The following is a 26271-nucleotide window of genomic DNA, read 5'->3' as shown; positions in this document are numbered from 1 at the left end:
ATTATTACAAATGAGGAGCTACTAGAAAAGTGGAAACTGTCCACTGCTTTGTATATTATTATCCCAAGTTGGGGAAATCATTTGAATAATAACTAAGAGAAAAAAAACAGTTCCTTCTCACCTTCCTTCAAATCAATCAAACCTATATCAAATAAAAATACTTTTCCTCAAGTAAAAAGCAGCTCAATAAAGGATCTCATCTTTCTACTTTACAGCTCCTCATTCTTGAAAGGAGAAATAGAGAGAAGAGAGAAAAAAGTATTCCAATGCTTAAACGTCACTGAAAGAAAAAGTTTGTGTGACCATCTTTAAACCATCCCATGAGCCAATAAACCTTTCAGAGGTCACAGAGGCACAGACTGCAGCCAAGCCTCCCTGGTTGTTCCCTCCCCTCAAACTCAGACACTGCACTTCAGCAGCAAACTGGGAGCAGAGCCTGCTGGGGTAAGGGAAGTCTGCGATGCGGGAGGACGCTGCACATGGTCCAAATTCCAAGTTATGAGAAATAAGCCCATCTGTAACATGAGCAACTGCCAGCTCCTTTCACAGAATGGCTTTGTGGAAAATATCACACTAAGTGAGATAATTGTTATTTCCATGTCTTTACACTGAGAATTCATCCAGATACTTTTGTGGTAAAAACTGTTTCAGGCAGAAATGAAGTTGATTTTGATTTTATCTGTGACTTCTGACATAGTCAAAGCTGCAGGCTTTCTTTTTTTTTATTTTTATTTTTTTATTTTTTTGTACTATGAGTTTGAGAAAGCATCACTCTTTCAGTGAATCCAGATACTGCCACAAGAACAGTTTGCATGGACAAAATAGTTTCTTCCTTCAAGGATCAGAGAGTTTATGTCCTGGGCAATAAACGATGGCTTAAATTACAAGTGAGTTGATAAGAGCATCTATTTAACATCTAATGAGTTAAATAAAGCAACAAAGAGGCTTTGTTTAATTAAAATCATTATCAGAGTTGTCCAGTACCGATATGAATTAGCAGCTAAGTAGCTTTTATATCATTTAGTGCATTCCTAATTGTTCTAACAACACAGGATGTTAGTTCTTTAGTACAATGATTAGAAGGTCATCGGGAAAATAACTGATATTCAGAATGCTTCTACATCCCATGGACAGAGGGATACTCTACCATTGTTAATATATATTTATATTACAGAATAGCCAAAGGGCCTCAGTTACATTCTGCCCTCCATTGTGATGGGCACTGGGGAAACACAAAAGGAAACAAAGTCCAAGTCCCAGAGGGCTTGCAGCGTAAAAAGATGAGTGATGCAGTGAAGGGAAAGGCAATGGGATGAATTCAACAAAACAGACTGAGTTTCTACTGTCTATATCCATTCATTATCTTTTTAAGATACCAAGGGAGAAGAATAATCCCAATCTACTCCTTTAAATCTACCATGTGATGTTTGAATATTTCCAATGTTAATCAAAATCTGAGTAAGATCTTATTTTTTTTTAAATGGTTTCAGTTCAGTTATATTTCCCTGACTTTTTTTAAACAAGCACAGAATTGGAAAAAATGAAATGAAATGAAATGGGAAACCACAACAAAAGTACGAGTGAGAATATAATCAGTATAAGAAACAAAGTGAGAATCTAGTTATTCTAATTTCTTCTCTTGACAACTGTTGGACATCTATTTCATGCAGACAAAGATAATATCCTCAAATTCCACTTCAGGAGTCTATTCCCATCAGTTAAACATTGTTTGAAAGTCCCTATGGAGGTGTTCATTTAAAGCTAATGCTGGCACAGTTTTTTGCTCTTTTCTTGCTATCTGGTCACATACTGAGTTGTCAGCTATTTTATCAAAACTGGAGAGGAAGATTGAAGGAGTAAACAAAAACATCAATAAAAGAAATCTCAAAGTCTGAAGTAATCACAATAATCAAGTCTAAAATAACAATTTCTTTTCCCTTACAGAATTTAGACAAAAGAGACTTAATGCAGAAAATCTCAAAAGGTTGCAACCTTAGGCTATTCTGAAACCTCTGTCTCTCCCCAGTCCATATGCACAGCTGTAAACATACTGAGTGCTCATATTACCCCCTTGTCCAACACCCCAATCCCCCACAGATTAACAGAAAATACACTGATCCTCTTCTTTACATTTAAAGCTCAGAATCCCAGAAGCTGGCATTTAGAATTATTTTACATGCCATTCATTAATACTTTTTAAGATAATTTTTTAAAATGTGGATGCCTCAGTCCTACACTTTCTCTGCATACTGACTTAAACAACAGAATGTGGAAGCTGACATTAAAGCACCCATACAAGAAAACTCATTACAGTTTCTATACAAATAGACAACAGTCCCACTACAGTAAAATGAAACCAAATTGTCTTAGCAAACCTCCTTTTTCCTCATGGTCTTCTCTCTTCTCTCCGCAACGTTGCTCCATCGTACACACACACTTAGATGTGCCATAAGTGCTCTGTTTAAAGTGCATAAAAGCTATCCACAGCTGTTCTAAGAGTGAAACTGTTTTAATATTTTCTGATCCATGTTCCTGCCACAAACATTCACCGGCAGTATGATAGCTCCAAGAGCAGACATCTGATTCTTGACATTTAAAGATACAATACTGGTGAAAAATAGTGACGCTGTATTAACTGCAAACAGCTTGTGAGGGAGTAGGTGATGTACTCCTAAAATGTATAATCAGAACAAGCAATAATTTCAACCTTTTGCTTTTATATTTTTGACTCAAAGCCATGGAAAAGAGGGATAGCCAGATAAACAAATCTGGACAGTTTGCAATAAGAATTTTATGAGAATTTATATTCAGTGGCAAAAAGGAACACAGATTTTTCCTGCTGCAGAAAGTATTAAGGTACCACAAAGTTCCTCAAAAGGGTCTCAAAAGCTTTCATAATAAAACAAGCAGTAAATGGAGGCAAATCCTGAAATTACAGAAATCAAAGAATTTGTATCCTGGTAACATTCAGTTAATTGACATTGTAATGCTAACTACAAGCACTACAAGATCACATTCTCTATACCCCTACTGTGACTGCTTTATAAATGCAAAAAGTACACAAAATGGTCTTATTTTTCCCACATGAAAAAAATTAAGCTTGTACCAACACAAATGGTTTCTTTGAAATACTGAATACTGACAAAAATAAAATAAAATAAAAAGGAAAAAGAAAAAGAAAACATTTATTTTCAGCCACATCACCCCTTGTTTGGAGATCAGATACCTCTCAGGAAAGCTGAAATATTGGAGCTAACCTCCATCCCCCACAAACGCCTGTGACATGGCAGAGCACAGTTAACAGCAATCAGCTCTCCACACTGTACCTGGAGGTACTGACATGACCGTTCCTGTTGACACGTCTCTGCCTTCACCACTGTCTGGTCCATGTTAACTGATGCTTTCTGGTAAACTTCACGGGCTCTGCTCACGGTTAATGTAGAGGACCAAGAGCTTTTCTTCATTAACTGGGAGTCCAAATTCACAGGCAGGTTAGCACAGGTAGAGCATTTGACATCATTATTGCTTCTGGATGACTTCACAGTATGTTCACTAATAGTGTTATAGGCTTCCATAAAGTACTGGGAAGAAGAACGATCAGGACATCTTCCCATGGTCATTACCCCACTGGGACCATGATAAATGCAAACATCATTGTCCAAGTTGTCATCTGAACTCCACCATCCTGATGCATTGGATCTGGGCTTACCTTCTGACCGCCTTTCTTTACTCTTGCTGCGCTTCCCATACCTCATCGTTTGTGACTCCTCTGGGCTCGCTTTACTCCCATTGACGCTTCCCTTGGATGGTCCTTCCAGTGAATGGGACTTGGTAAAGAGCTTTTGGACAGAATGAACCAGGTGTCGGATCCTCCCTGGGCTGTCGCTGCGGTGCTCCATGGCAGTCCGCTTGTACTGCAGAGTATGGTAGCCATCCCTATTCAGAGGCAGCTGCCGCTCAAACTGGTCCAAAAGGTTGGCAGGAATGCGGTTAGTCTTGTTGGCAGTTCCATGGGGAACCAGAGCACACTCATCCTTGAGTTCATGGTGGGAGTTGTAGTGTCTCCGAGGGAACGTGCTGCTGGCAATCTGATCATTGTAGGGCACCATGCACTCTGCCTGAAAAGAGTTCCTTTGAGTGTAATAAGGGTGGTCTGCAGGATGGGGGTCCACCGGGTTTAACAGGTATGGCTTCCTGTCCGAGTGATGTGACAGGCTGTCACACGGAGGGTCACAGGTAACCCCATGATGATGACTACGGCTGCTAGATAAACCCTTCATCGCTGATGTAATGCAAGTCCCAAAGTCATCTAATACGTATGGCTATGCGGCAGGCAGACCTCAGGGAAAGGCCTGAAAGAATGAAATACAACAGAAGCCGTGAGATACTCAAGCTATGAGAGTAAACAGCATGTGTACTTTTAGCCTTCATTGTTTTTAGTTATGAAAATAATTGGAACAAACATTCTCTGATTCTTTTTATCACTTTTTTTTTTTCTTCCATGCCAATAGTGATACAGGATACTTAAGTAACATATAAGCAAAATGATCTTATTTCCCCAGCTAGAAAACAGATGCAAGAACCTTTTCTGATATGAAACTTACCATTCCTCACTAATCCACGGCAAGATAAGTATCACTATCTGTACTCTAAAACCTCAGTCCTGAAAGCATTCATGGACAGGAACCTCCTAAGAGGCCTCAGTTGCTCATCTGCTTGTTTTCATGATCAAATGAATGCATTAAGAGAGATCATCTCCCTAATGGAGTGTTTTGTGTTTACTTTGGGCTAAATACAAAGCATAGTGCAACTGCTGGGAAATATTCTTCTGGCTCCAGTGTGTATTTGTTCAGGAGCAGTTTTACTTTATGTCCATGTTGCCTGCCTGTGCTGTAAATATTTACAGAAAATACCAACATTTTATTTCTGCAATATCTTTTCAAATTAATTCTAAAATAATTAAACATTTCTCTACCCATCAAGATGAAGCCAAACTATCTGTTTACTTTTGGGTTAATTTGTTTTATCTATTTACTTACTCCTACTTGTAAAAATACAATCTTACTCTTACAACGCATGGCTTGAGTGTATTTTCCATAGTTTTTCAGAGTACTAAGCGGTATTTAAATACCCCTACACTCTCTACCATCAGGAGAATTAGTATAGACAACACGCGTACATTGCTTTAACAGCCTAAGGAATTTCAGTGCTCAATACCCACTTCCAGTTATTTGTCCCTGAAGTGAGTCACAGTGTTATAGACTATTAATTACAAGGTGAAAACGCAAATCTTCATCACAAGTGATATAATAACCACTCAGTTTGAAGTCAGATGTCCTCATTACAGCTCAACCACTAGCAAAAGTCTGTACACAACTGCCACTGAAATCTCAGAGCTATTGTATAAATTACAGTGTTTCAGATGTGGCAAAACATTCTTGTGGTGCCATCTCAGCTCCTCATGGGCCGATGCGAGACTATAGAGGATGCCCTATTATACTACACACAACTGGAATGTGAGTCACTCAGCTGCCTTATTCCCTTTCAGCATGGCGAATCAAGTCATACATCCAGAAATGTCACTCTTAAGATCTTTCCTGGAGTATGGATAGACATGCATAGCAAACAGCTTTTCACCGTATCCCTCCAATATTCTTTCAGATGAAGTTCATTATTTAACAGATTGTATACATTGTACCTACTGGCAAATTGCCAACTATTAAGTTTTCTAAAATAGCTTACGTTGATGTCAGTCTGAAAAAGCATATTCTGCATTTCATCAGAACATTTTTTTAATGTTATCCTGAAACTCTAGTGAGCTTTTTCTACATGTTTCAAAGCTAGAGTGGATGTCCTTCATTTCACTCTCCCTCACTGTGTTCCTGCACTGCAGAAAATTTTCATTCTCAGGAGATCCTGAATTCCAAATCCAGCTTTTAAAATACCACAAAAAGGCACTTCAAATACTCCAAATGGATGAGTTCACTGGCTTACTTGAAGAGCACTGTGGTCTAAGGCTCTTTTAAAAGAACAAAAATAATTTATGCAGAGAGCTGACCTTGTGAATTTGACTGTAGTGACAGTGTCAGTTCTAAAGAACATTTTATATCCTCACCAACTTCCTTAAAAATGTAATCTGTTAGACTGTGTAACAGGGAACATCCAAAGGGATGTAGTAGCAGATCCATTACTTGAACCATTAAAAATGTGAATTGACCAAGAATATCCCATCAAAAAAATACCACCAAAGGATATAAAGACCAAATAGAAATCTGCCAGTTTTGGGTCTCTATGAATAGATGTCTATATTTCATACTTGGAAGATTATGAAAATAAGGCTTTAGCCAGTTAATTTTTATTTTAATCCATTAACAATCATGCATCAGTCACTGAGATGATTAATTTGATTATCTTAATGTTAACAATAGAAAAGTAGGCCATACAAGAAGTGCAGTAAAGTGAAACAGAACTATTGATGTATTTTCCTTTTTCTTTTTTTGTTATCTGTATGGCTATTAATTTTCTTATTTATTTGTTTATTTATTTATTTTGTAACGTGGAAAATGAGAGTATATAGACAAGGAACTGAAAGGATCAATAATTTACAGAATAGTGAAGTCATGACAGGTACAGGGGATGTAATAGAATAATTAAGAACATTTAATCCTAGTACATTATTGGAGCAGAATGGTTGGATTGAGAAAACACAAAGAACAATCTGATTTATGGGTGGGGGCAGAATAGCTTGGCACATTTTGAAGATAAAGATGAGTTTTAAAAATATGAGTATGGTTTGACTGATGAGAGTAGCAATGTCACCAGCTGCATGTTGGATGGACTGGCAATATGGATGCTAAGGAGATTGGGCAAGAATTCTTAAAAATTGAAAATGCTTATGAAAAATGGCATTTGTCTGTTACAGAGAGCAGGGAGAAAGAGACGGGCTTTCCATAAATTGTGGAGGAAGATATAACAAGCTTGGCTAAGCAGTGCTATATGAGCTTGGATGGCATGTAGGATGGTGGAAAAGTTTAAGAGAAAAGATAACATTCAATTCTACATTCATTCTGAGTCTCAGCTGTCAGTGAATCTTGCATAACGAAGTACTGGAGAAATAAGAAAAAAAAAAACCCAAAAAACAAGAACAGAGAATATGATCTGCCCAAAAGAAATCAGATGAACAGATAGGTAAAAACAGAGAAGGTATGCTTAGAAAGCAAAAGATCATAAAGTTAGAACAAAAAAAAAAGGAGGATAAAGCTTTCCAGGAATAGCAGATTGAAAAATGAAGGAAAAAAAGGGAAGTTACCTGAGCCAGAGAGTAATGGACAAACCAAATCAAAAAAGGAATGGGAGTCACCAACCTGTGTAGGAAGTAAACGGTAAAATTTCTAAAAGCTGGGAGAAATTCTAATTCAGAGCAAAAACTATTTATTCCCAACTCTTGGACATAGATAGAATGCATTAGAAGAGCTTTTCTGCTGCAATCGCAGAGGAAACATTTACTGAGGGACAGATACTGTATTTTTTTTATCATGTGCAATTGTGATTAAAGACCACGAGAACTAGCTATTTCTTGTCCAAATTAGGAACAATACATTACTCATGAACTAAGACATGATAATTGATGAACATATTGCATATTAATAAACAATGAAAGCAGTTTTAAGACAGCAAACCAGAAACACCTGATGGCATGGAGTAAAGGACAAAAATTTATGCAGAACTGTAAGGTTGAAGAATGCTTATTATTTTGAGCAATCACATTATATTTGCTTCTGTTTGCTTGAGGATGCCTCAGTTAAGAAGTACAAAAATATATTCATCCTTGCTGCTAATATAATGTCCCTAATGCACAATAATTCATTGGTATAACTTAGTGGCTAGATTGTAATGTAATTAAAGGGAAAATGCATGCAAAATAACAAAAACTGAATGCACAAATTACACAAACTTTGACAAATTTTATTTAATTAACTACACTGTATTCCAAATTTATTCATAAAACATGTCTTCTTGGAGATATATGTACTCTCTTTTGGAAGTATGTGAAAACTTCTCCCTTCTAAAAGATTTAGTGATATGCGACATTGCCCTTTCAGTTTTATCTCACAAGGCTGAAGAATTACATTGCTTACATTTTCACAGGAAAATGTGAAAAACAATGAGGTGGCAAATGCTTTCACTAAAATAATATATATATAGGTACACAGAGAGTAAGTAGATAATACAGGAGAATGTAATAGATAGTAGATAATAGATAATTAATAACTCAAAATGACTAATATAATGAAAACTGGCACATGGCCATTAGAGACTTACAAACTTTCATAACTAGAAATTTGTTATATAGGGTCAGTATGAAGAGTCAACATTGAACATTTTCAGCAATCTGATTGAGTTGTAGCAGTTTGTGATCAGAGTAAGGCAAGCTGCAATATTGAAATTATAATGCATAATGTAAAGTGTAAAATCAGTAACTACTAAGGTAACTATCAGAATTAAGGAATAAAAAAGGGGTGGCCAGCAGGGAGAGGAAGGTGATTGTCCCCCTCTACTCAGCTCTTGTGAGGCTCCATCTGAAGTAATGGTGTAGGCCTGGGGCCCCCAGCACAAGAAGGATGCAGAGATCTTGGATTGGGTCCAGAGGAGGGCCACTAAGATGATCAGATGGCTGGAGCACCTCTCCTATGAAGAAAGGTTGAAGGAACAAGGGTTGCTTAGCTTGGAGAAGAGAAGGCTCCAGGGAGACCTCATTGTGGCCTTCCAGTACTTGATGGGATCATATAAACAGGAGGGGGAACGACTTTTTATGAGAGTGGATAGTGATAGGACAAGGGGGAATGGTCTTAAACTGAGACAGTTTTAGGTTAGATATTAGGAGGAAGTTTTTCCACACAGAGAGTGGTGATGCACTGGAACAGGTTGCCCAAGGAGGTTGTGGATACCCCATCCCTGGAGGAATTCAAGGCCAGGCTGGATGTGGCTCTGGGCAGCCTGGTCTGGTGGTTGCAACCCTGCACATAGCAACGGGGTTGAAACTAGATCATCATTGTAGTCCTTTTCAATCCAGGCCATTCTATGATTCTATGATTCTATGATTCCATGAATTGCAGTGATCGTAAGTCAGTGGGTGTAGCTTTGTAGCTTAATTAGAAAACATGCACATGATATATAGTAATATCTGGAAAATGAGTAATTACTTTATGTGCAACATGCCAACAGAAATGCCCCAATTAAGTGTCATTAGGATAACAGCACCTTAACCTGTGCCTGATCAGAAAATAAGGAGATTTTTATTCAGTGAATGCAGTTCTTCTAAGATACCATTCAGTGAGTTAGATGGAGCTTCTGAATCCTCAGCTTTGTGCCAGGTCCAGAAAGTAAAGGGCACAGTAGGAAGGCACTCAACATACAATGTCCTGTATATATGGCTCTGAGTCGAGGAATGCATTTAATCACACGCACAAATTGAAATACACATTTAGACCTTTAACTCAGATCACAGCAGACTCTCCAAAAAAATGCTGGGTTACTGTTTGAAGTGGGAGGATGTGAAATACCCTTTTTAGCAATACTATTTGTAGTAATGCTCCCATTTTATGCACTACAAACAAAGAGAGATTCTCATTTTCATATTGAACAGTAAAGTTTCTCAGCATTTGATTATTTATTTTCTTGCATGCTATGGGATGTTCCCAGGGAAATTCATTTCCTGCCTTCTCAGACTGTTACAAACACCAGGAATATGTTTATGTTGAGTGTCAGTCTTCCACATTCTCCTCACTTTGGAGCACATCACTTTATTCCAAAGGTCTTGATATTTTGCAGCCATTCTGTGTGGCTTTTCTGTTATATTACATCACAGTAATGAAAATCTTGATACCAATAAAAGGATACATCTTCTAAAATGCATTCATACACATTTTATTAAAGGTGTTCAGAAGAAAATGAGATCTCACGTTATTTTCCTAATTCATTTTGGCAAGTAATATGAAAGATACTGTGCCTTGGGTAAAACTCTCAAGAGAATGTCTGCATATTGCTTCCATGTCAACAGTCACAACAGGCAACCGGTATTTAAAATATAATTTAATTCTGAACAGGAGAAGGGCAATCATCAAGAGAAATGTTTTGAGCAAGAATATAAATGTTCTGACTTCATGGGCAGATCAGGAAGTGGGAGTAAAAAGGTAACTAAACTCCAGCTAATCTCTGAGAAGTCCCATTAGAAAGGCATGCACACACAAAAAACAAGAGATATCCCCTTTCCCCCGAACTGGATTTAATGAAAACAGTTTCTTCTATTTTATTTTCCTGTCTCTATCCAAACACCCTTTTGCATGCGTATACTTGTGGTGAAAAGTTTCACATTTACATTTGACTATTCCTTTTATCCATGTGCTTTTGGTGAGCAGCTGTGGTGGTCAATAACATGGTGTTACTTGCCTTGAAGGTCTGGGCTTAGGTTTCTTTTCTTCACCTCTGTGGCTAATATTAACTTGATTCTTCACTGAGAGTGTCACAAAAGCTGTAGTCATTAAAGGAACCTAGCATGTAATTAATCTCTGAGTCATATCTAAATACATCACATTGCTGCTGAAATTCTTGCAGACCTTATATCAGTAACATTTTGACACACACAGTTCCCCCCCCCCCCCCCCCCCCCCCCCCCCCAGTTATCTTAGAAGTGTGGCTGGCAATAGGCAGAGTTGCATACAAAAATATTGGCTCTACAGATAGAAATACTTAACTGTGATCATATGCACTTCCACTCTCTTCATTTGCACACACAATTAATACTTAGCTTCTCAGAAATTCTGTTATGCTCCAGTGAGTACTGATATAGTGTATAATTAGACTGCTCATGCATTTTCTGCATTACAGGACACAGAGTCATTCTGACACAGAAAGGTACAGCCTATCAGTTGGAGAACTTGTGGAGAATTCAGAACTGCCAATCAATATTTTCTTCTCTCAGAAAGAAAATGATCAGGAGGTTGTCTGTATAACATGCATGTAAGAGAATATATTAAACCAAATCATTCAGTAAGTGGTATACAGGCAGCAGTGAAGAGTGTACCTCATAAATACATTTAGATGTTGCATTTTATCCTTCTTTTTCTGCAGGATGATGACATTCATGACCTTAACCCCTATGGAGATTTCAGGTGTATAGATCTCTGTAACACGGTCACTTAGGAATGCTAAAGGCTCGGTTTTACTAGTTGGAATGGGATACTCAGCAGATAAAACCTATATTCAATGTATGCAATGTATAGTTTTTATCTTGTGAAGATCAAGTGATTTCATGCTCTGCAATTTGGCCACATAGGGAAAACGGACACCTTGCTCTAAAAAAAGCATCTGATCCTCATGGCTAGGATGGTAAGGTGACCAAGTTAAGGAGCTACTATAGAATATAGTGTCTATTTGCCAGAGATCTAATGGAAGCTGCCAGTCTTGCATCATTACACAGTGTTCAAGAGCACAGCTCACTAACACATTTTCTACAACACAGTTAACTGCTGTGCAAGTCAGTAGCATGGCACATTTGCAATAGAAATTGTAGCTGAATTATTGCCTGAGCTTTTCACGTTGGAGGTTGTTATGATCTCAAGAGCTTTTTTGCATTTATGTTGAAGATGGAATATTCACTGACAAGCCAGACAGAACATTTTTTTTTTTAGTTCTATGCACTACAGTCCAGTCCAGGTACACCCAACAAGAGCATCCACACCTATGGCAGCAGGGATACTATGGTTGTGTGGCTTTGCTTGTCTTGAGCAGCAAGGCACGTGACTCAAACTGTTTCTAAGCTCTGTATTCTTTACTATTTAGAAACCAAAATGAATATTATGTTAAATATTTATTGCCCCACAGAAAAGCACCCAACTCATTTTAAGTTAATGAAACATCGTTTTATAAGACACATTCTACAGCTCCAGTCTTACCCATAGACCTTGATCTCACTTAACGGAAATAAAGATTGATTTCCTTTAAAAATATGCTTCCAAGGGTGTTGTGCTTTTTTAAGAACAAGAAAAAGTGAATTCTACAAAACCATAGAAGCATGTCTCTATGCTTGTAGATGGTCTCCCATCTTGGTTTTCAATTGGTAGCTCAGTTGGAATTGTGTCACCCCTGAAAAATTGTTGCCAGTCCCAGAAATAATAAAAATAGTGTAATAAATTTCCAAGTGTCATCATGGAGAAACTTCATGGGAGCTTTACAGAAAAAGACCACTGGTAAGATTTACAACATAATGACACTATAAAGCTTATTGAGTTTCACAGCTGGACAGCCAATATGTTACCCCTGCTAGCCAACCAGAAAGAAAAAAATGCAAAGCCTCAGTGAAAATACCTGCTATTGTAATGACCAGTAAGAATGATCAGTAAGAACTTCCTGTAAAACCTACTTCATAGCCATATTGTTATTATGGGACTTGACTGTATCAAGAAACATCACTAGTATGATTACTCTGCCTTGCTGTGGACATGTTTCAGGTCTTCCCAGATTAAGAATCCTCACCATCACATTTTGATACTTGCCAGCTGCATTCCCTACCCAGGTTTCTGTAGTGATAGAGTAGGAAGAGAGGTGAAGGAATCATCACTAAGAACATTTGGTTCATACCCAAGGCCAATGACATTCGGTGTGGTAGAAAACATATGGAATAAACAAGAGACCTCTCTGAAGGTATGAGATAAATCAGCTCAGAAAGTGAGGCAGAAAGCTCACTGGGTTGGAAGAAAATACTCAGGCTGAAACCAAAACTCAGCCTTTCTTATTTTAACCTGTTCCTTCCAACTCAGTCTAGAGTTGTAGTAGTAAAAACAAAAGGAAATGTTGACGCAGTTTGGTATGGAATATGAAACCTCTGACTTAATGACTGAGTATAGCAGGACCATAACACCGAACATCCTGAATTTAGAGTTTTTAAAAAAAGCCAGGTAAAATTAACCCAACTACCTCGTATATTCATTAGCATATAAATACTAGAGTAGAACTATAACTACATTTAACTATTTTTGATGGCTGTAGTAAGTAGCAAGTAGTCTGTGTTTGTTGCTATATATTAGATGGAATGCACATAATTTGTTTTCCTAGTAAAGCTACAAAGTTGAGTTAGATTTGTTAAATATCTTAAGCCACTCAGTCAAATCAACTTGTCTCGCTTCACCTCAATGGAAATCTAAAGTAATAAGAAACTGAAAAACTTCTTTTCAGAGGGAGATATTTGTCAGAGATACTTTTTACGTAAACCTAATTACAAAGAACTTGAAACAGTAACCATTTTGAAAATTGATATTTTTTTCATAGAATTCTAGGAAAAATGTTTGTGAGCTGCAGCAAACTGTGAAAGAAATTCACATTTATTAAAAAATCTCTGAAAAAAATACCGCTAATTCTAAAGAACTACTGAAGATTACCAAGTAAGAATTCGTAGAGCATCGTGTCACATGAAAATTAAGTGCAGAAGAGAAAGTCTGTGGGGATAGTGCTCTTTCCCAAGTGTGGCATTGAACACTTTATTTTCTCCTATAGAGTATTCTGCCCTCTAGCAGAGGACAAGACACCTCAACATCTTCATTCAATTCAGCCTACATCTACAGAACTGCTAGCCGCATTTAATTAATAAGTTAGCAACAGCAACAATTTAAAAGCTTTTACAAGAATCCTGTAACATCTGATTTGTTTTCCTTTGCATATAGTTCTGATTAAAAACACAACAACAACAACAACAATAATAATAGTAAAAAAATAGAGCAACTCCATATTTTTTCCTGTCATGATTTTGTGCATGTAATTTTTTTCCACTGTGCTCATGCTTGTTAAGTGGATTTTGTTAATGATTTTTTGGGGAAATAGATTCAATAACCTGAACATATCTGGAAGCAAATTTAAAGGTTAAATAATATTTCTGCAAAATTTGTTTAGAACCAGTATATTGAGGTATGTTGACAAATGCCACCCAACAAGAATTACTGTAGGAGTTATTCAATTAAGAATCAGAAAATAATTCCAGTAATAAGCAGGTAAAATCAAAATGAAGCTTAATTTCTGAATACAAAATACTTCTAATGAAGCCCTGCAAACATCTTGAAAATGATTCATTGAAATTATTTTTTCAGAACAATGAACATACCTTAAACATTTTAGAAATTGCTTTAAGAATAACTTTTAAATTATGAAGAAGCAAAAATAATTGAACAAGTTATGTGATGAAATCACCCATTATGAATACCTGTCTGATGTTAGATTGCTGAATAAGAAAGATGAATATACATACTACAGTTTGAATTACACAGTTTCTAATGTCATGGAATTAAACTGTCATTTGTACCTGACTGACCAAATGATCTTTACTTGATTTGTGAGTGATCTTTTATCTGTTTGGTGGAGTCACACTGGATTCACTCTGAACCTTTGACACAGGGAGAACTATGACACCCTGCAGTTAGATGCTATCTATCCTGGTCGTGCAGATACTTTCAGGTACTTCATGTACATGTTTATAGGAAAACCAATTTAATAATGAGTTTATCATTACTGTATGCACTCTGTCCATTAAGATCATCACAATTCACTATGCTGACACATGGAAAATAATAAAAGAACATCTGTAGCAATTGGACAGATCAATACGATGGGAAAGGCATTACGACAAAGGCATGATAACAGAAGAACTGGCATGACAGAAAGATGTTATAAAAGAATGGGAAGAAGATTGCTCATCCATATCAGAAGCTTCTAGGTTCACAGGGGAAAGCTTCACCAAGGAGGGATCTCTAGAAGAGATCCTTCCCCAGTGGCAGTCGGTCCTTAGATGAGGTCTAAGAGAGGTGCAGCCAGGCTCCACCCCTTCAGGTCACACAGGTGAATTGCCTTCACCTGTGCTCCCAGGGCTGGCCAGGTCCTTTCCCCAGGGTATCAATCAGTGGTTCAAGCCATGACTCAAAAGTTACCATACAACATCTTACTGCTGAAGTATGCCTGGCTTCGTAGGCAGATTAGACATCTATACGAGAGTTGCTCCCAAAGTAATGTCTCCTATTTTATGATGTTGGCCCATGCCATCAGAGGCGGATGTTGGTGGTATGGCAGTAGAGGCTGAAACTAGCCACCAGTATTCCATTACATTTTGTTGTTGTATGACAGGTGGCAGCGGAGGGGCCATCTGACAGAAAGACATCTGACATGGAAGTGCGTGTGAAGCAAAGGGGTGTCACTGAATTCTTCCATGAGGAAGGAATGGCATCCATTGACATTCACTGACACTTACTGAGTGTTTACAGAGACCAAACAGTGAGTGTGAGCACAGGGAGGTGATGGGTGGTGCATTTCAGCGGTGGCAACGCTGACAGCAGGTCACCCCCACTGGTGCAGATATTTATGAGTACAGCATGCAGGCTCTTGTTCATTGCTGGTGAACATGCATAGCTAGTGGTGGTGACTATGCTGAAAAATAGTTGTAGCTGAGAGTTTGCTCTGTCAAAAAGAGTTATTGTGCTCTTTGTATCTGTTGTATTTTCCATGGAAATAAATAGGAGGCATTACTTTCAGAGAAACATTGTATGTTTCACTTGGGGGCTCAAATACCAAAGCACCAGACTGTGCTGTTTTGTAATAGCCTCTGCAGAACCTCAGACACTGCTGACATTAAATATAATAAAATAATTTAAATAAAAACTTTATGTATATGCATTTTGTCAGTAAGTCTAAATCAGCTAAATGATTCAAGAATATTTCTACCTCACTTGAACTTCTTAGTATTAATAAGTGTTCCTGAAAATGAGGAATCAAAGTCAAGGAGTGAGAGAATAGAAAGGAGTAGAGAAAATTAAAAGAAGGAAAAAGAAGTGTGAGTTTAATTCCTTTTTCTTTTAATACTATTTTTAGCAGTGCCCCAGTTGATATAACTTTATAGATCTCAGTGGGAGAATTAAACAATTACTTCTGATAATCTCATGAGCATCATGAGCATGAAAATGAATGCAATGAACTTAATCTCCACTTTTAATACATGCTAGTTTAAAGCAGTAATAAGGAATAAGTGTTTTCTGTGATATTTAGTATGTACAGTTTAAAAACCATTGAGAATACACATTAAAAGAAATGGTATTGGTAAGTCATTGTTTTATCATATGGAACTACCATAAATGAAATGCACAATAAGTAGCTCATGAAATTTAGTTTATAACTAATGCCAAGTAATAAAGTATCCATACACTGGAATAATGTACTCTTTAAGGTGAAAAGCTTTTTTTATCTGAGTTCTACTGTAAAGAATCTTGTAATAAATATTTAAAAAAATGAGTTAAGTAAGAGATTTAAAACTATTTTTAACTAAATTAAGCTTTAAATTCTGAAGAACTGCCTGCAGAGTAATAGGTAAGTGTGTGTTAAACATTTTCATAACATCGACAATTGCTCAAGAAAGTAGGTCTTTAAAAGATATGCCTCATAAGCAGACCACTATAGATATCAAGCTGTTAGTAAATATGCAGAAGGTCATAGTAATTTTTTGTTACTTCCGCCACCTAATTTCATTTTTTTTTTTCATGCTTTTGGTAAAAGCAAAGTGGATTCATGTGCTCTACTTCAAATTATGTACTAAAGACCTGTGATCCCTTAAACCTTCCATAGAAATACACAGCATTTTCACTTTACTACATTTTAACTATTCAACAAAAATCTTGTCTTTACTTTCAAAACATGAGGTTCATTGTGTGTTAAATGGCAGCATTATTGCTCCAACTTGGAACAGGCTGTGGTCACTACAGAGTTTGTCCCTGCACATAAACAAGGGCTATGCAAGGGATGCAAAACCATCCATAGCAATGGATGCAGTGGAACCACAATTTGTCACTGACACAGAGCACAACCTGCAGTCATTCAGGTTTTAAAGGTATGAAGTAACAGAATCCACCACATCTCCAAGCAAATTGTTCTGGTATTTAACCACCCATACACAGCTGCACGTAAATGTGTCTGGTTTCCTTGTGTGAAATTTTTGAAATGACTTTTTCAGATAGACCTTACCGTGAGACATTTTCCCTCATCATGGTATCATACAGAACTGTTTCATAAACTGAATTGCATTTCTTTTTCTTAAGTAACAGCAGGAGGCAAGTTTTCAGGCTTTTAGTAACTTCTGAAGCTGCCTTCCATCCAGACGTTGGATAGCTGCCCAGAGAGAGCCGTGGGGCCCCATCCTTGGAGGCGATCAAGGCGAAGTTGGATGGGGCCCTGGGCAGCTGAGCTGCTGGGGGGCAGCCCTGCCATGGCACGGGGTGGGACTGGGTGGGCGTAACGGTCCCTTCCAGCTGAAGCCATTATACGATTCTTTGAAAACTGAACACTAATAAGATATACAAAAATGTTATTATGTTGTGTCACTAAATACAAATTTATTCTTACAAATTCCTCTTCCTACAAAGAACTTGACTGAAAACATCCTGGAACCTTGTCAGAGCATGGCTTGGGTCTTTCCCTGCTTTTCCTGATGAAGTTCCTAGCCTGGACTGTAAACAGAGTAAGACATATAAAGTACAAGACACTTATTCACAGCTGTCTTCGCTTCACTTCAATATATAGATAATTCTCAAGTTCTTGAAATTATTCTCACACAGAAATCCAGATTGTATCAGTAATTACATAAACCAAGAGCATTTCTCCTGAGACCAGTCCCATTAGCCTGCCTTTTCACAACTGCAACTCAGGATAATATCCAGTGTCCCACTAAACCAATTTTATTTTCCATTCATATTTTCAGTCACTACAATTTTACATCTGTTCTACACAGAGAAAAACAAACAAAGTGAAGCAAGACCCCAAACATGTCCCACCTTCAGTATGTGATGTAAAGTTTCATGTTTGTCCTCTTTCTTGGGAAGCTCACAGGAAAGCCAGACCTAGTGATTGCTATGGACTCTGACAGTCAGTCTAACCCATGCTGAAACAGCAACACGTGTGAGTACTAGCAAAGAAATGCCACGTGCCATTGCTGCAAAACTTGCATTACTGTAACTGTGTATAAAAATATCCATTTATTTTCAGAACATACTGCTTAAGGCACTGCAGAGGAGGTCCAGTGAAGGAATTCTGGATAACTTGCATGATTGCAGACAGAAATGTATGGTTTCTCTAGATCCTCCTTCTGGCAGATATAAATGAAGGACAGTGTTTTCAATAACCGCCCATTTTGAAGGTCCATTTTGAGCATAGGTGATGCTGTGTGATCACCAAGTGTTTGACCATTTGTCCTTTGAATTCCTGTGTTTCTAGCTAAGGATAGCAACATGGAATAAGGTGGGTTCCAGCAATACTGGGATATATATTTCTTTTATCCAGTTTCTTCCTTTTTATTTCAGGTTGCAGAACAAATGCAGCTATGCTGAGATGAGAAGGCTCATAATTTTATTTCATCATTCTTTGTAACAGATTTTTGTACAGCAGTGTGAAACAGGAAGACAAAACAAACCACTTATGCTCCACACACTCACTGAAAACACACCAAATAAGAACATACCAGTGAATCTAGTGAGGGCTGTTATTCTTTTTATGAGTAAATAAGTAGAATGCTAAGAAATGTTTTTAATTTTTTCTTTATTTTTTAATTTTAGGATAAATAATGTATCACAGAATCATAGGATCATAGAATCACAAGGTTGGAAAGGACCTACAAGATCATCTAGTCCAACCGTCCAGGTTGAACTAGGTTGACAGTTCAGGGTCTGAGTACGTAAGGCAGTTCGGAAGAGCCTTACATACTCAAAAATCATTCCTCTCTTTTCCAGAACAGAAAGAAACTAGCAGGTCTGGGACTTCTGCAGGGAAACCTCAAACTAAAACATTTGAGATGGTATGAAATGATCTATGATCTGTCCTATCCTAAATGAAGAGGAAAAAGATGCTGAGCTTGCTAAGACTCTTAATGTTGGATCAGTTCTATAAGACTCATCTAAAGAGAAGGTTTTATGGTCTTAATACCGCTGTTGAGTGTGATTGCAGACAATTACAGTACATCTTTGAAGTCTACGGGAGATGAGGGATGGCTATAAAAACAATTTGTTAATCATTACTTGGCATGTTTCCCATGGCAATAAGGTTGATGCCTCCAAACCGTATACTGCTGCTCATTCTTTTACCCATTGCCCTGCATGCTGCATGGTCCTATTTCAAATTTAAGGTGTCAGGGACTGAAATACAAGACTCCTGTGATCCCTGAAAATTTTGGGTAAAAAGAAGCCAACACCACCTCTTTCTTTACAGTAAAGGAAAAAAAAAAAACCCACAAAAAACATAAAATCTCGAATCTTAGAGATTAAAAAAAACTCTGCTGTCTTTGGTCTCCAATGGAAATGAAGCAGGGATATCCTCCATAGACAGGACCTTTACAGGATCTATAGTACAGTGGCAACTGAAGATCAAAGAATAAGATCAAAAAGCACAGAGGATATCAATAACCCTCCACCTTCTCTCCTCATTTCTTCAGAAAGCATCGACTTCTGAAGTACACTGCCTACCTGGGAAAGCCAATGAGCCCATGGACAGATCCCTCCTCATATTTTGCACAGTCAACCTTCAAGGTATGTCTGATCCAGGAGCTACTGTTAAGCTCAGATATTGTCAGATATTTTGTTCTCTTTGGCCCTTCAATTTTAAACCTCTTAGATGACTGAGCATCTCCTCTTGTATTCCTCCTGTTTTCAGCAGACTTGGGATGTTTCATCTATTTGCTCAGGTTGACTCCTATTAATTCTCACATCATATAGAGAAGAGCGTATTTTTCCTTTATTGTTAAAGGGCTATGTGACAATTTGGACTGAATACGCAGCTGTATTAAAAAAAAAAGAACTCACACCAGGACCGAACATTTACAAGTTCACTTTTTGTAACTTCTCATTCCAGTGTTTGATTACTCTGGTTGAAGAAAACAGATGGACTACTTCTGCCAAAACAATTCTGTGTGAAAGGATTAAAGATACATATAGAGTAACAAAAACATCACCATAGCTCAGTTAGCTAGGCATTCAGTCAAGAAACACAAAGCTCTAAAAAGACACATTTTCCAATTGACACCCATGCATTATTCACACAGCTACTTGCTTTGTTATGATAAAGAACATATTAACATCAGCATATTTAATGTTTTTATAAACTAGACTTTAAAAAGCGTAAAATCTATTGGTACTTAAGTAAAAAAATATCCTCTTTTTGGCACAACTTCCAAGAAGGCCAAAAAGTTCATTAAAAAAGTAAAATTTTCAAGTATTTTAATGCTATTGGATTGGGAAAATCAGTCAAAATAAAGGGTGTAAGACTCAACTTTTTTACACATAATGGGGGTAGCTTTCAAGGATTCCAGTACATGCTAGTCCAAAGCAATCAATTTAATATGAATCAGAAATTGTTCTGCTGCTTTAAAACTAATTTGGATGCACAGAGCATTCTTGAGAAAGTAATTAAGCAGAATGATAAATGGAGAATTTGAGTTTAATTATGACAATTGTAAAAACATGTCTGTTTCCTTTTCTTGATGGTTTATTTGTCATAGAGCAAGAAATATGCTGTAGTAGGAAGATTTTAGATTTGAATTCAACAGTGAAGAATTTTTAATGAATGCACTAAATCCAAAATGGTATCAGTAGAAATGTTTCTAATAATGTGAAAAAAAAGCTTCATTATCGTAGTGAGTGATTCCACCTTGGGTGATGCCTCCGTTTCACAGAACAAACCCAGTCCTCTGCCCAGGGACATGCCACCACCTTGGCATGAGGGAAGGTTTTGTTATGGTGTCCTTGTCACATTAGTGAGGTATGACTGTCAACTTTCAAAAGGCACCCTATGAAACTCTTAAGAGTAAATATTCACAGGCTGCTACATACTCCTTCTGGCACTGCCAATAAACTTCTGGTGTTACCAGACTTAGTGGTCAGTATTCTCCAATGGCCTGAAGCACTCAGCTATTGTTCTTTGTCAATACTAGCTGAAAAGACAACAGGATGTGAACAAGAATTACAAAGCAATTTTGGTTAAAATGCACTGAAAAACTAAGTTCTATTTATTTCATTTAGCTGCCAATTTTCATACCATTGGTATGAATAGCATGGCTAAAACCAAGATGTCATGGACAAAAATCACCCGAACAACAATGCAGGAACATTTAGTGATGGAGTTAACTTAAGGCTTCTGTCTCAAACCTCTTCTAATGACAAACCGGATGCCCTTTGTGAAGTTAGAATAATGGGCAACTTAATTGCTTGTTGTCAGTAACCAAATATTTTTTGTTAAATACTTAATTATATGATTTCTTTTCAAGCTACTTTCAGTCCTAGTGAACTCCACAATGTTTTTTTTTTTTTTCTTTATGGCACAAAAGGGACAATTTTCTTTCTTCTGCTTCAGTTGATAACTTCAGCACACAGCTAACTTCCCTGTGCTTTAAGGTGAGTTGCCCTTAGAAGTACACGCTTGGGCATACAAGCAGTGTTACAATACTAAAGAGTAATGGTCTAGTTGAAAAAGAAATAATGAAGTATGATAAGAAATATGAAAAGCAATGAGAAATGAAATGTATGGCTAAGAGAGCTTGGCTACGTTAGAGGCAGAGGGGACAGTAATAAGGAAAGAAATTGGCTGGCAGCATTAAAATATCAGCCTGAGAAAAGCTTTTCTGTTTCATCTCCCGGTCAGTTACACCTTGTGGTACATATTTCTTGACTTCTTGGAGTTCAGAATATGCAATGGCATTCTCTGTGAAGCATGAAGAAACAGAATGTACACAACTTCCCAGAACATCATATGATACCAGAGAGATGAAGCGAAACAGGAATGTCTCAGTGACGCCCACAGGAACATTCACAATCGCCAAATTGTCAGCATGCCTCTGCAATTCCAGACCACGGTGAGCATATGGATAGTTTAGGCTTTCTGCCATTAGACTAGATTAGCTAAGCACACAGCCCATGCATATTTAGTCTAGATTTTTTCAGTGGAAAAAATATTTCTATTACAAGTAGCCTCCTGGACATCGGCAAGAAAGGCAACTTCCACTAAAAAGTCTCCTGCTTCCTTGTGCACCTGTGAGGTTCTGCTGTACTTCCCTAGCAAAAACCTTCATGTGATCTGTGATTACACATCTAAGACCATGATGTGAGAAGCAGAATACTCTTCCCTTCTGTGAACAAAACTGACAGTTCTGCGAAATTCCTGCAACAGATGACACTGCTGAGGCTTTTCATTCTGTTACAACTCAGTCAGGCAACAGGGCAGCAGCACACTCCAAGTCCACTCTCCACGACCTTCCCAGGAGAAAGACAGATGCTGCCCTTTGCAAAAGAATTGCTCTGAATATTTGGAAGAGAAAACTTAATCTCTGACTGAATTGGATCTTTTAAGTTTTGTTTTCTTTAGAGGAACATCAATCCCAAGCCCATAGAAAAGCCACAGGGTACACAATACAACAAATGATCTAACTCTGGTCTCTCCAGAAACATTCTAGATTCTGGTATATTCTGCACTGCCAACATCTATTTGCAAATTGACTGCGCTATGTAATACCTTGCTATGTATTTTCCTCGTGGAAAGTTATTTCAGCTGTCATTTAGTATTTAATGTTGCTGTATACTGATGAAAATACAAAAACCAGAATACACTGTCCTATGCTATTGACAAAGTTGCTAAGTTCTGTCAGCCCTGAATGAACTAAAAACGTGGTTATGTAATATATTTCTCCTTTTAAAGTTGACCCCATTATTTATATCCCAGTATGTAACCCATATTATAACTCTGAGATGTAGGAAGGTTTCCAAATAATATGCTATGATGGCAATCAGGTTCCTGTACATTTGTACCACTTTAAGACAAGAGTCAGAATATAAAATGGGACAAAAATTAAATGTCAAGTCAAACACTGTTAACATCTACATACATCATTCTGCAAACACACGATTAACTTCACTACCTTGAATAATATTATGCAAATTAATCTATTTGCAAATATAAGTTCCTAACAATAAATATTTGTGAAATAGAGGACAAAATGTTCATGCTAACCTCACAGAAATTAAGATATTCTTCTAGTGTCTATATTCCATTTTGTTGGCAGATGAATTGAATTTTCTTTTGCACTGGTAACAAGCAAGAACAATTTGATTAAGAACTTTTTAGTTATTAGCAGTAAGCCAGAGGAATCTCAGAGGAAAGAATTGTGTTAGCTGCAATGTAAATGGCAAACATATGCAATGTTTATTTCTGGCAAACTACTACTGAGGTCTTTCGTATAGGCTAAAAGCCTTATTATACAGCATGCTTTAAGTAAATATCTTTTTATTTAATATAGAGAAATGTTTTTGAAAGCCCATCAATAGTCATGTCAGGTATTAAAGGCTTTTTTTTTTCTTTTTTTTTGTGATGCTTAAAAGTTCTGTAAAAATGAAAATAAAGAATTAACTCTGTACAATTTCAGTGAAAGAGTACTTCCAACTTCCTTATAAACCTTAGGCATACATTTATAGGCATGATTTGAAAAAGAAACTCCACATGAGAATATGAACTTATTCTTAAGCAAAAAATACCACATATAGCATTCAGCAAGACCAATCACAGTCTTTGCTAAAATCATAATTCAGTGCTGACAACTGTTAATATTTTTATATAATAGAAATTACTCAAAGCAAAATATCTTTTAAATATATCCTGAAAACATTCTCTATATTATCTACAATTCAGAAAACAAATATTCAGGATTTAACATATTAATTATAGGAACTGAAGTGTTCTGGCAGGTCTTCACATCCCTTTTGCTTGTTCCTACACACAAAAGTTAGTCACTGCTTGCACACGGAAATATTGGAATGAAGATCACTCCAGACTGGGTTCACAAAAATAGGCATTTTTAAATAGGTCATAGCAAAACTCTATTGGGAGCAGCTGAGCAACCACTTATAAAAACTCTTGACTTTGGACACAAGTATATTCTGAACAACTCTTGGCTTCACTGAACATCATGCTCTCAAACATAGTCTTATAATTTGTAGTAAAGGTACTGTTATGATGTTTCACTAATGACAACAATCCTTGGAAGGAACATGAATTACACTGCCAACTTCTTTAAGGTTCACTAACACTAATCTTTAGCTGTACTGGATGAAGTTTGTAAGCCAGTGACTCTGACACCACGATGAATTTAGTGCATGACAAACTGCAAAATATCAGAAGTACTACAAAAATATTCTTGAACATCTTCTAACACCACAATGATTATCTGTTAAAGAGTGCACACATACAATGTATTCCCATGAGCCAGAGATGTTTGTGATTTATGCATTACATTATCTCAAATAAGTCTGTTTGCCATATTCATGACACTGCAAACACATTCACACATGTTCTTACTCATTGCCTTCATGAATATTCATATACCCAACAGATTTGGAAGCACTGGTCTTCTAAGTACTGGATAATCCTTCAGGGAATTTTGCAGTCTGAAATGGAAGCTTTCCTTTTACACCCTACAGTCCTCAGTGGTTAGAAAAATTTGAAACTTGCAATTTTACCTTTCATTCAATACCACCTGAGCTTACTCCTAAGAAGAATGAAATGAAATTTGCAGTCAGCACTTTTAAATTGTAATTTAGCATTTGTTTAAGTATGTTATTGTTTGTTTATGTAGGATTTTTTTAGTAAGAAGGTATTGCTCAACTAATTTCTTTCCCGATTCCCAAATTATGTATGGAATACCAGGTCCCTTCAGTGGTTTGAAGGACAAAAAGGGACTCCTAAGTATTTAAAGATGGTATGCAGCCTGAAAATGATGAATCACAGTTTCTCACATGCTGTTCATGGCATTCATCCCTGCCCATCTGTCCTTCTGCTAACCTTGACGTAGCAACTTTCAAAGAGCAGTGGTGCAATACAGCCACAAGGAATTTCATACAGCCTTCCAGGAATCAAATCCTGACATCCACAGGGAAACATCCACGTCAGTAGGAAGTTAAATGAAACTGGCAGCTGGGTTTTTAAAGGATACTTTAGAACTCCCATTTCTTACACAATAAGGAATAAAATAAGAAAAAAACCCACACTCTTAAAAGACATCCATTGTTGGAGAATGACTATTTGTTCAGCGAAATGTGCCATTGCCTGTAATTGCCTGTAATTTACTATTGCATTTCTGTAGTTGGAATGTGCAATAAGAATGAATTTGCAGTATAAAAAGTCAGATATAAAAAAAAATTGAAAAAAGAATTGCTTTCAGCCCTTTGCCACTTCTGGCAATTACAATTAGTGTGGTTTTGGGAAGGAGTTCAACGGATAAATTCTTTGTCTATTGAAAAGAAAAAGAAAAGAACCCCACATCTATATTTCTTATCTAGTGATAGATAACAAAACATTTATACTTCTGAACACTTATATCACTAATATATTTGTATAACCCTAAAAATAAATCTATTTATGATCTTATAATAGTATAGAATCTGTAGAAAAACTACATTAGCATGTAAATTACTACAACACCTACAATGACTTACACTTTCACCTTACAGAAAAATGCCAGACTTCCATAAATGTATTTATAATGGCTGTAACTGGCTTAGTGTTTTACACAGAACCAAGGGCCAAATCAATACAGATACTTGGCATACAAACCCTTGTCTTTTTTTCTTTCTTCCCCAAGTTTTGGTGAATTCCATGGATTTAAATTGAAGGAGCCAGCTGGCTTGAAGCCTCTGTTTTATTATCTCATGCTGCAGCCCCTCTATCTCCTCATTTTGGCTAAATGAACATGAGGTCCAGAGAATAACCCTTGCAAGCCTAGGCTGCTCTCTTAGTTTCATCTCTTTCCAAGAAGTCAAATTCTTTTTACAAAGCCTTAAGCACTGAAGCTGAAGCATAAAGTCTGAAATTAAAAAGTAGCAAAATAGATTAGAGCAAGATTTACTGCTACCACAGAAGCACCAATGGATTGCCACTAGCACCATAAGTACCACAGGAAAATATACATCATCAATGGCAACCAAGAAATAAATAAAAAGGAGGGAGAACTGAACTATGACAGATGATAACAGCAGGTTGCTGAATTTTTCTGTTATTTGCAGACTGCTTGTGGGAAGAGTTCAAAGTGATGTACTCTCAACTCTGCTTTATTCGCATGGCAGTGGCATTCACAAAACACTCTCAGATTTACGTCTTTATGTAAAGACATATTCAGGTTCACGCTTCACATCATTTTTGTCAAGTCCTGCAGCCCTAATACAA

At 37.1% G+C, this 26271-nt stretch overlaps 1 protein-coding gene across 9 annotated transcripts in view; it reads right to left on the bottom strand.

Annotated features, from left to right (window-relative positions):
* DLGAP1 (DLG associated protein 1) overlaps positions 1-26271 on the bottom strand; it is a 391290-nt gene that overhangs the window by 135641 nt on the left and 229378 nt on the right. For 8 of the 9 annotated variants that reach the window (XM_040695516.2, XM_015282557.4, XM_015282556.4 and 5 more), the window contains one exon: positions 3327-4352. In XM_040695516.2, coding sequence (XP_040551450.1) covers positions 3327-4280 — 954 coding nt within the window. In that variant the 5' untranslated portion in view covers positions 4281-4352. Of the gene's footprint in view, positions 1-2375; positions 2592-3326; positions 4353-26271 lie in introns of those variants that run through there. The other variant, XM_025147883.3, reaches the window with a different exon arrangement.

Source organism: Gallus gallus, chromosome 2 (assembly GCF_016699485.2).
Source record: "Gallus gallus isolate bGalGal1 chromosome 2, bGalGal1.mat.broiler.GRCg7b, whole genome shotgun sequence".
NCBI lineage: Eukaryota > Metazoa > Chordata > Aves > Galliformes > Phasianidae > Gallus > Gallus gallus.
This window is presented reverse-complemented; position numbering and strand designations above follow the sequence as displayed.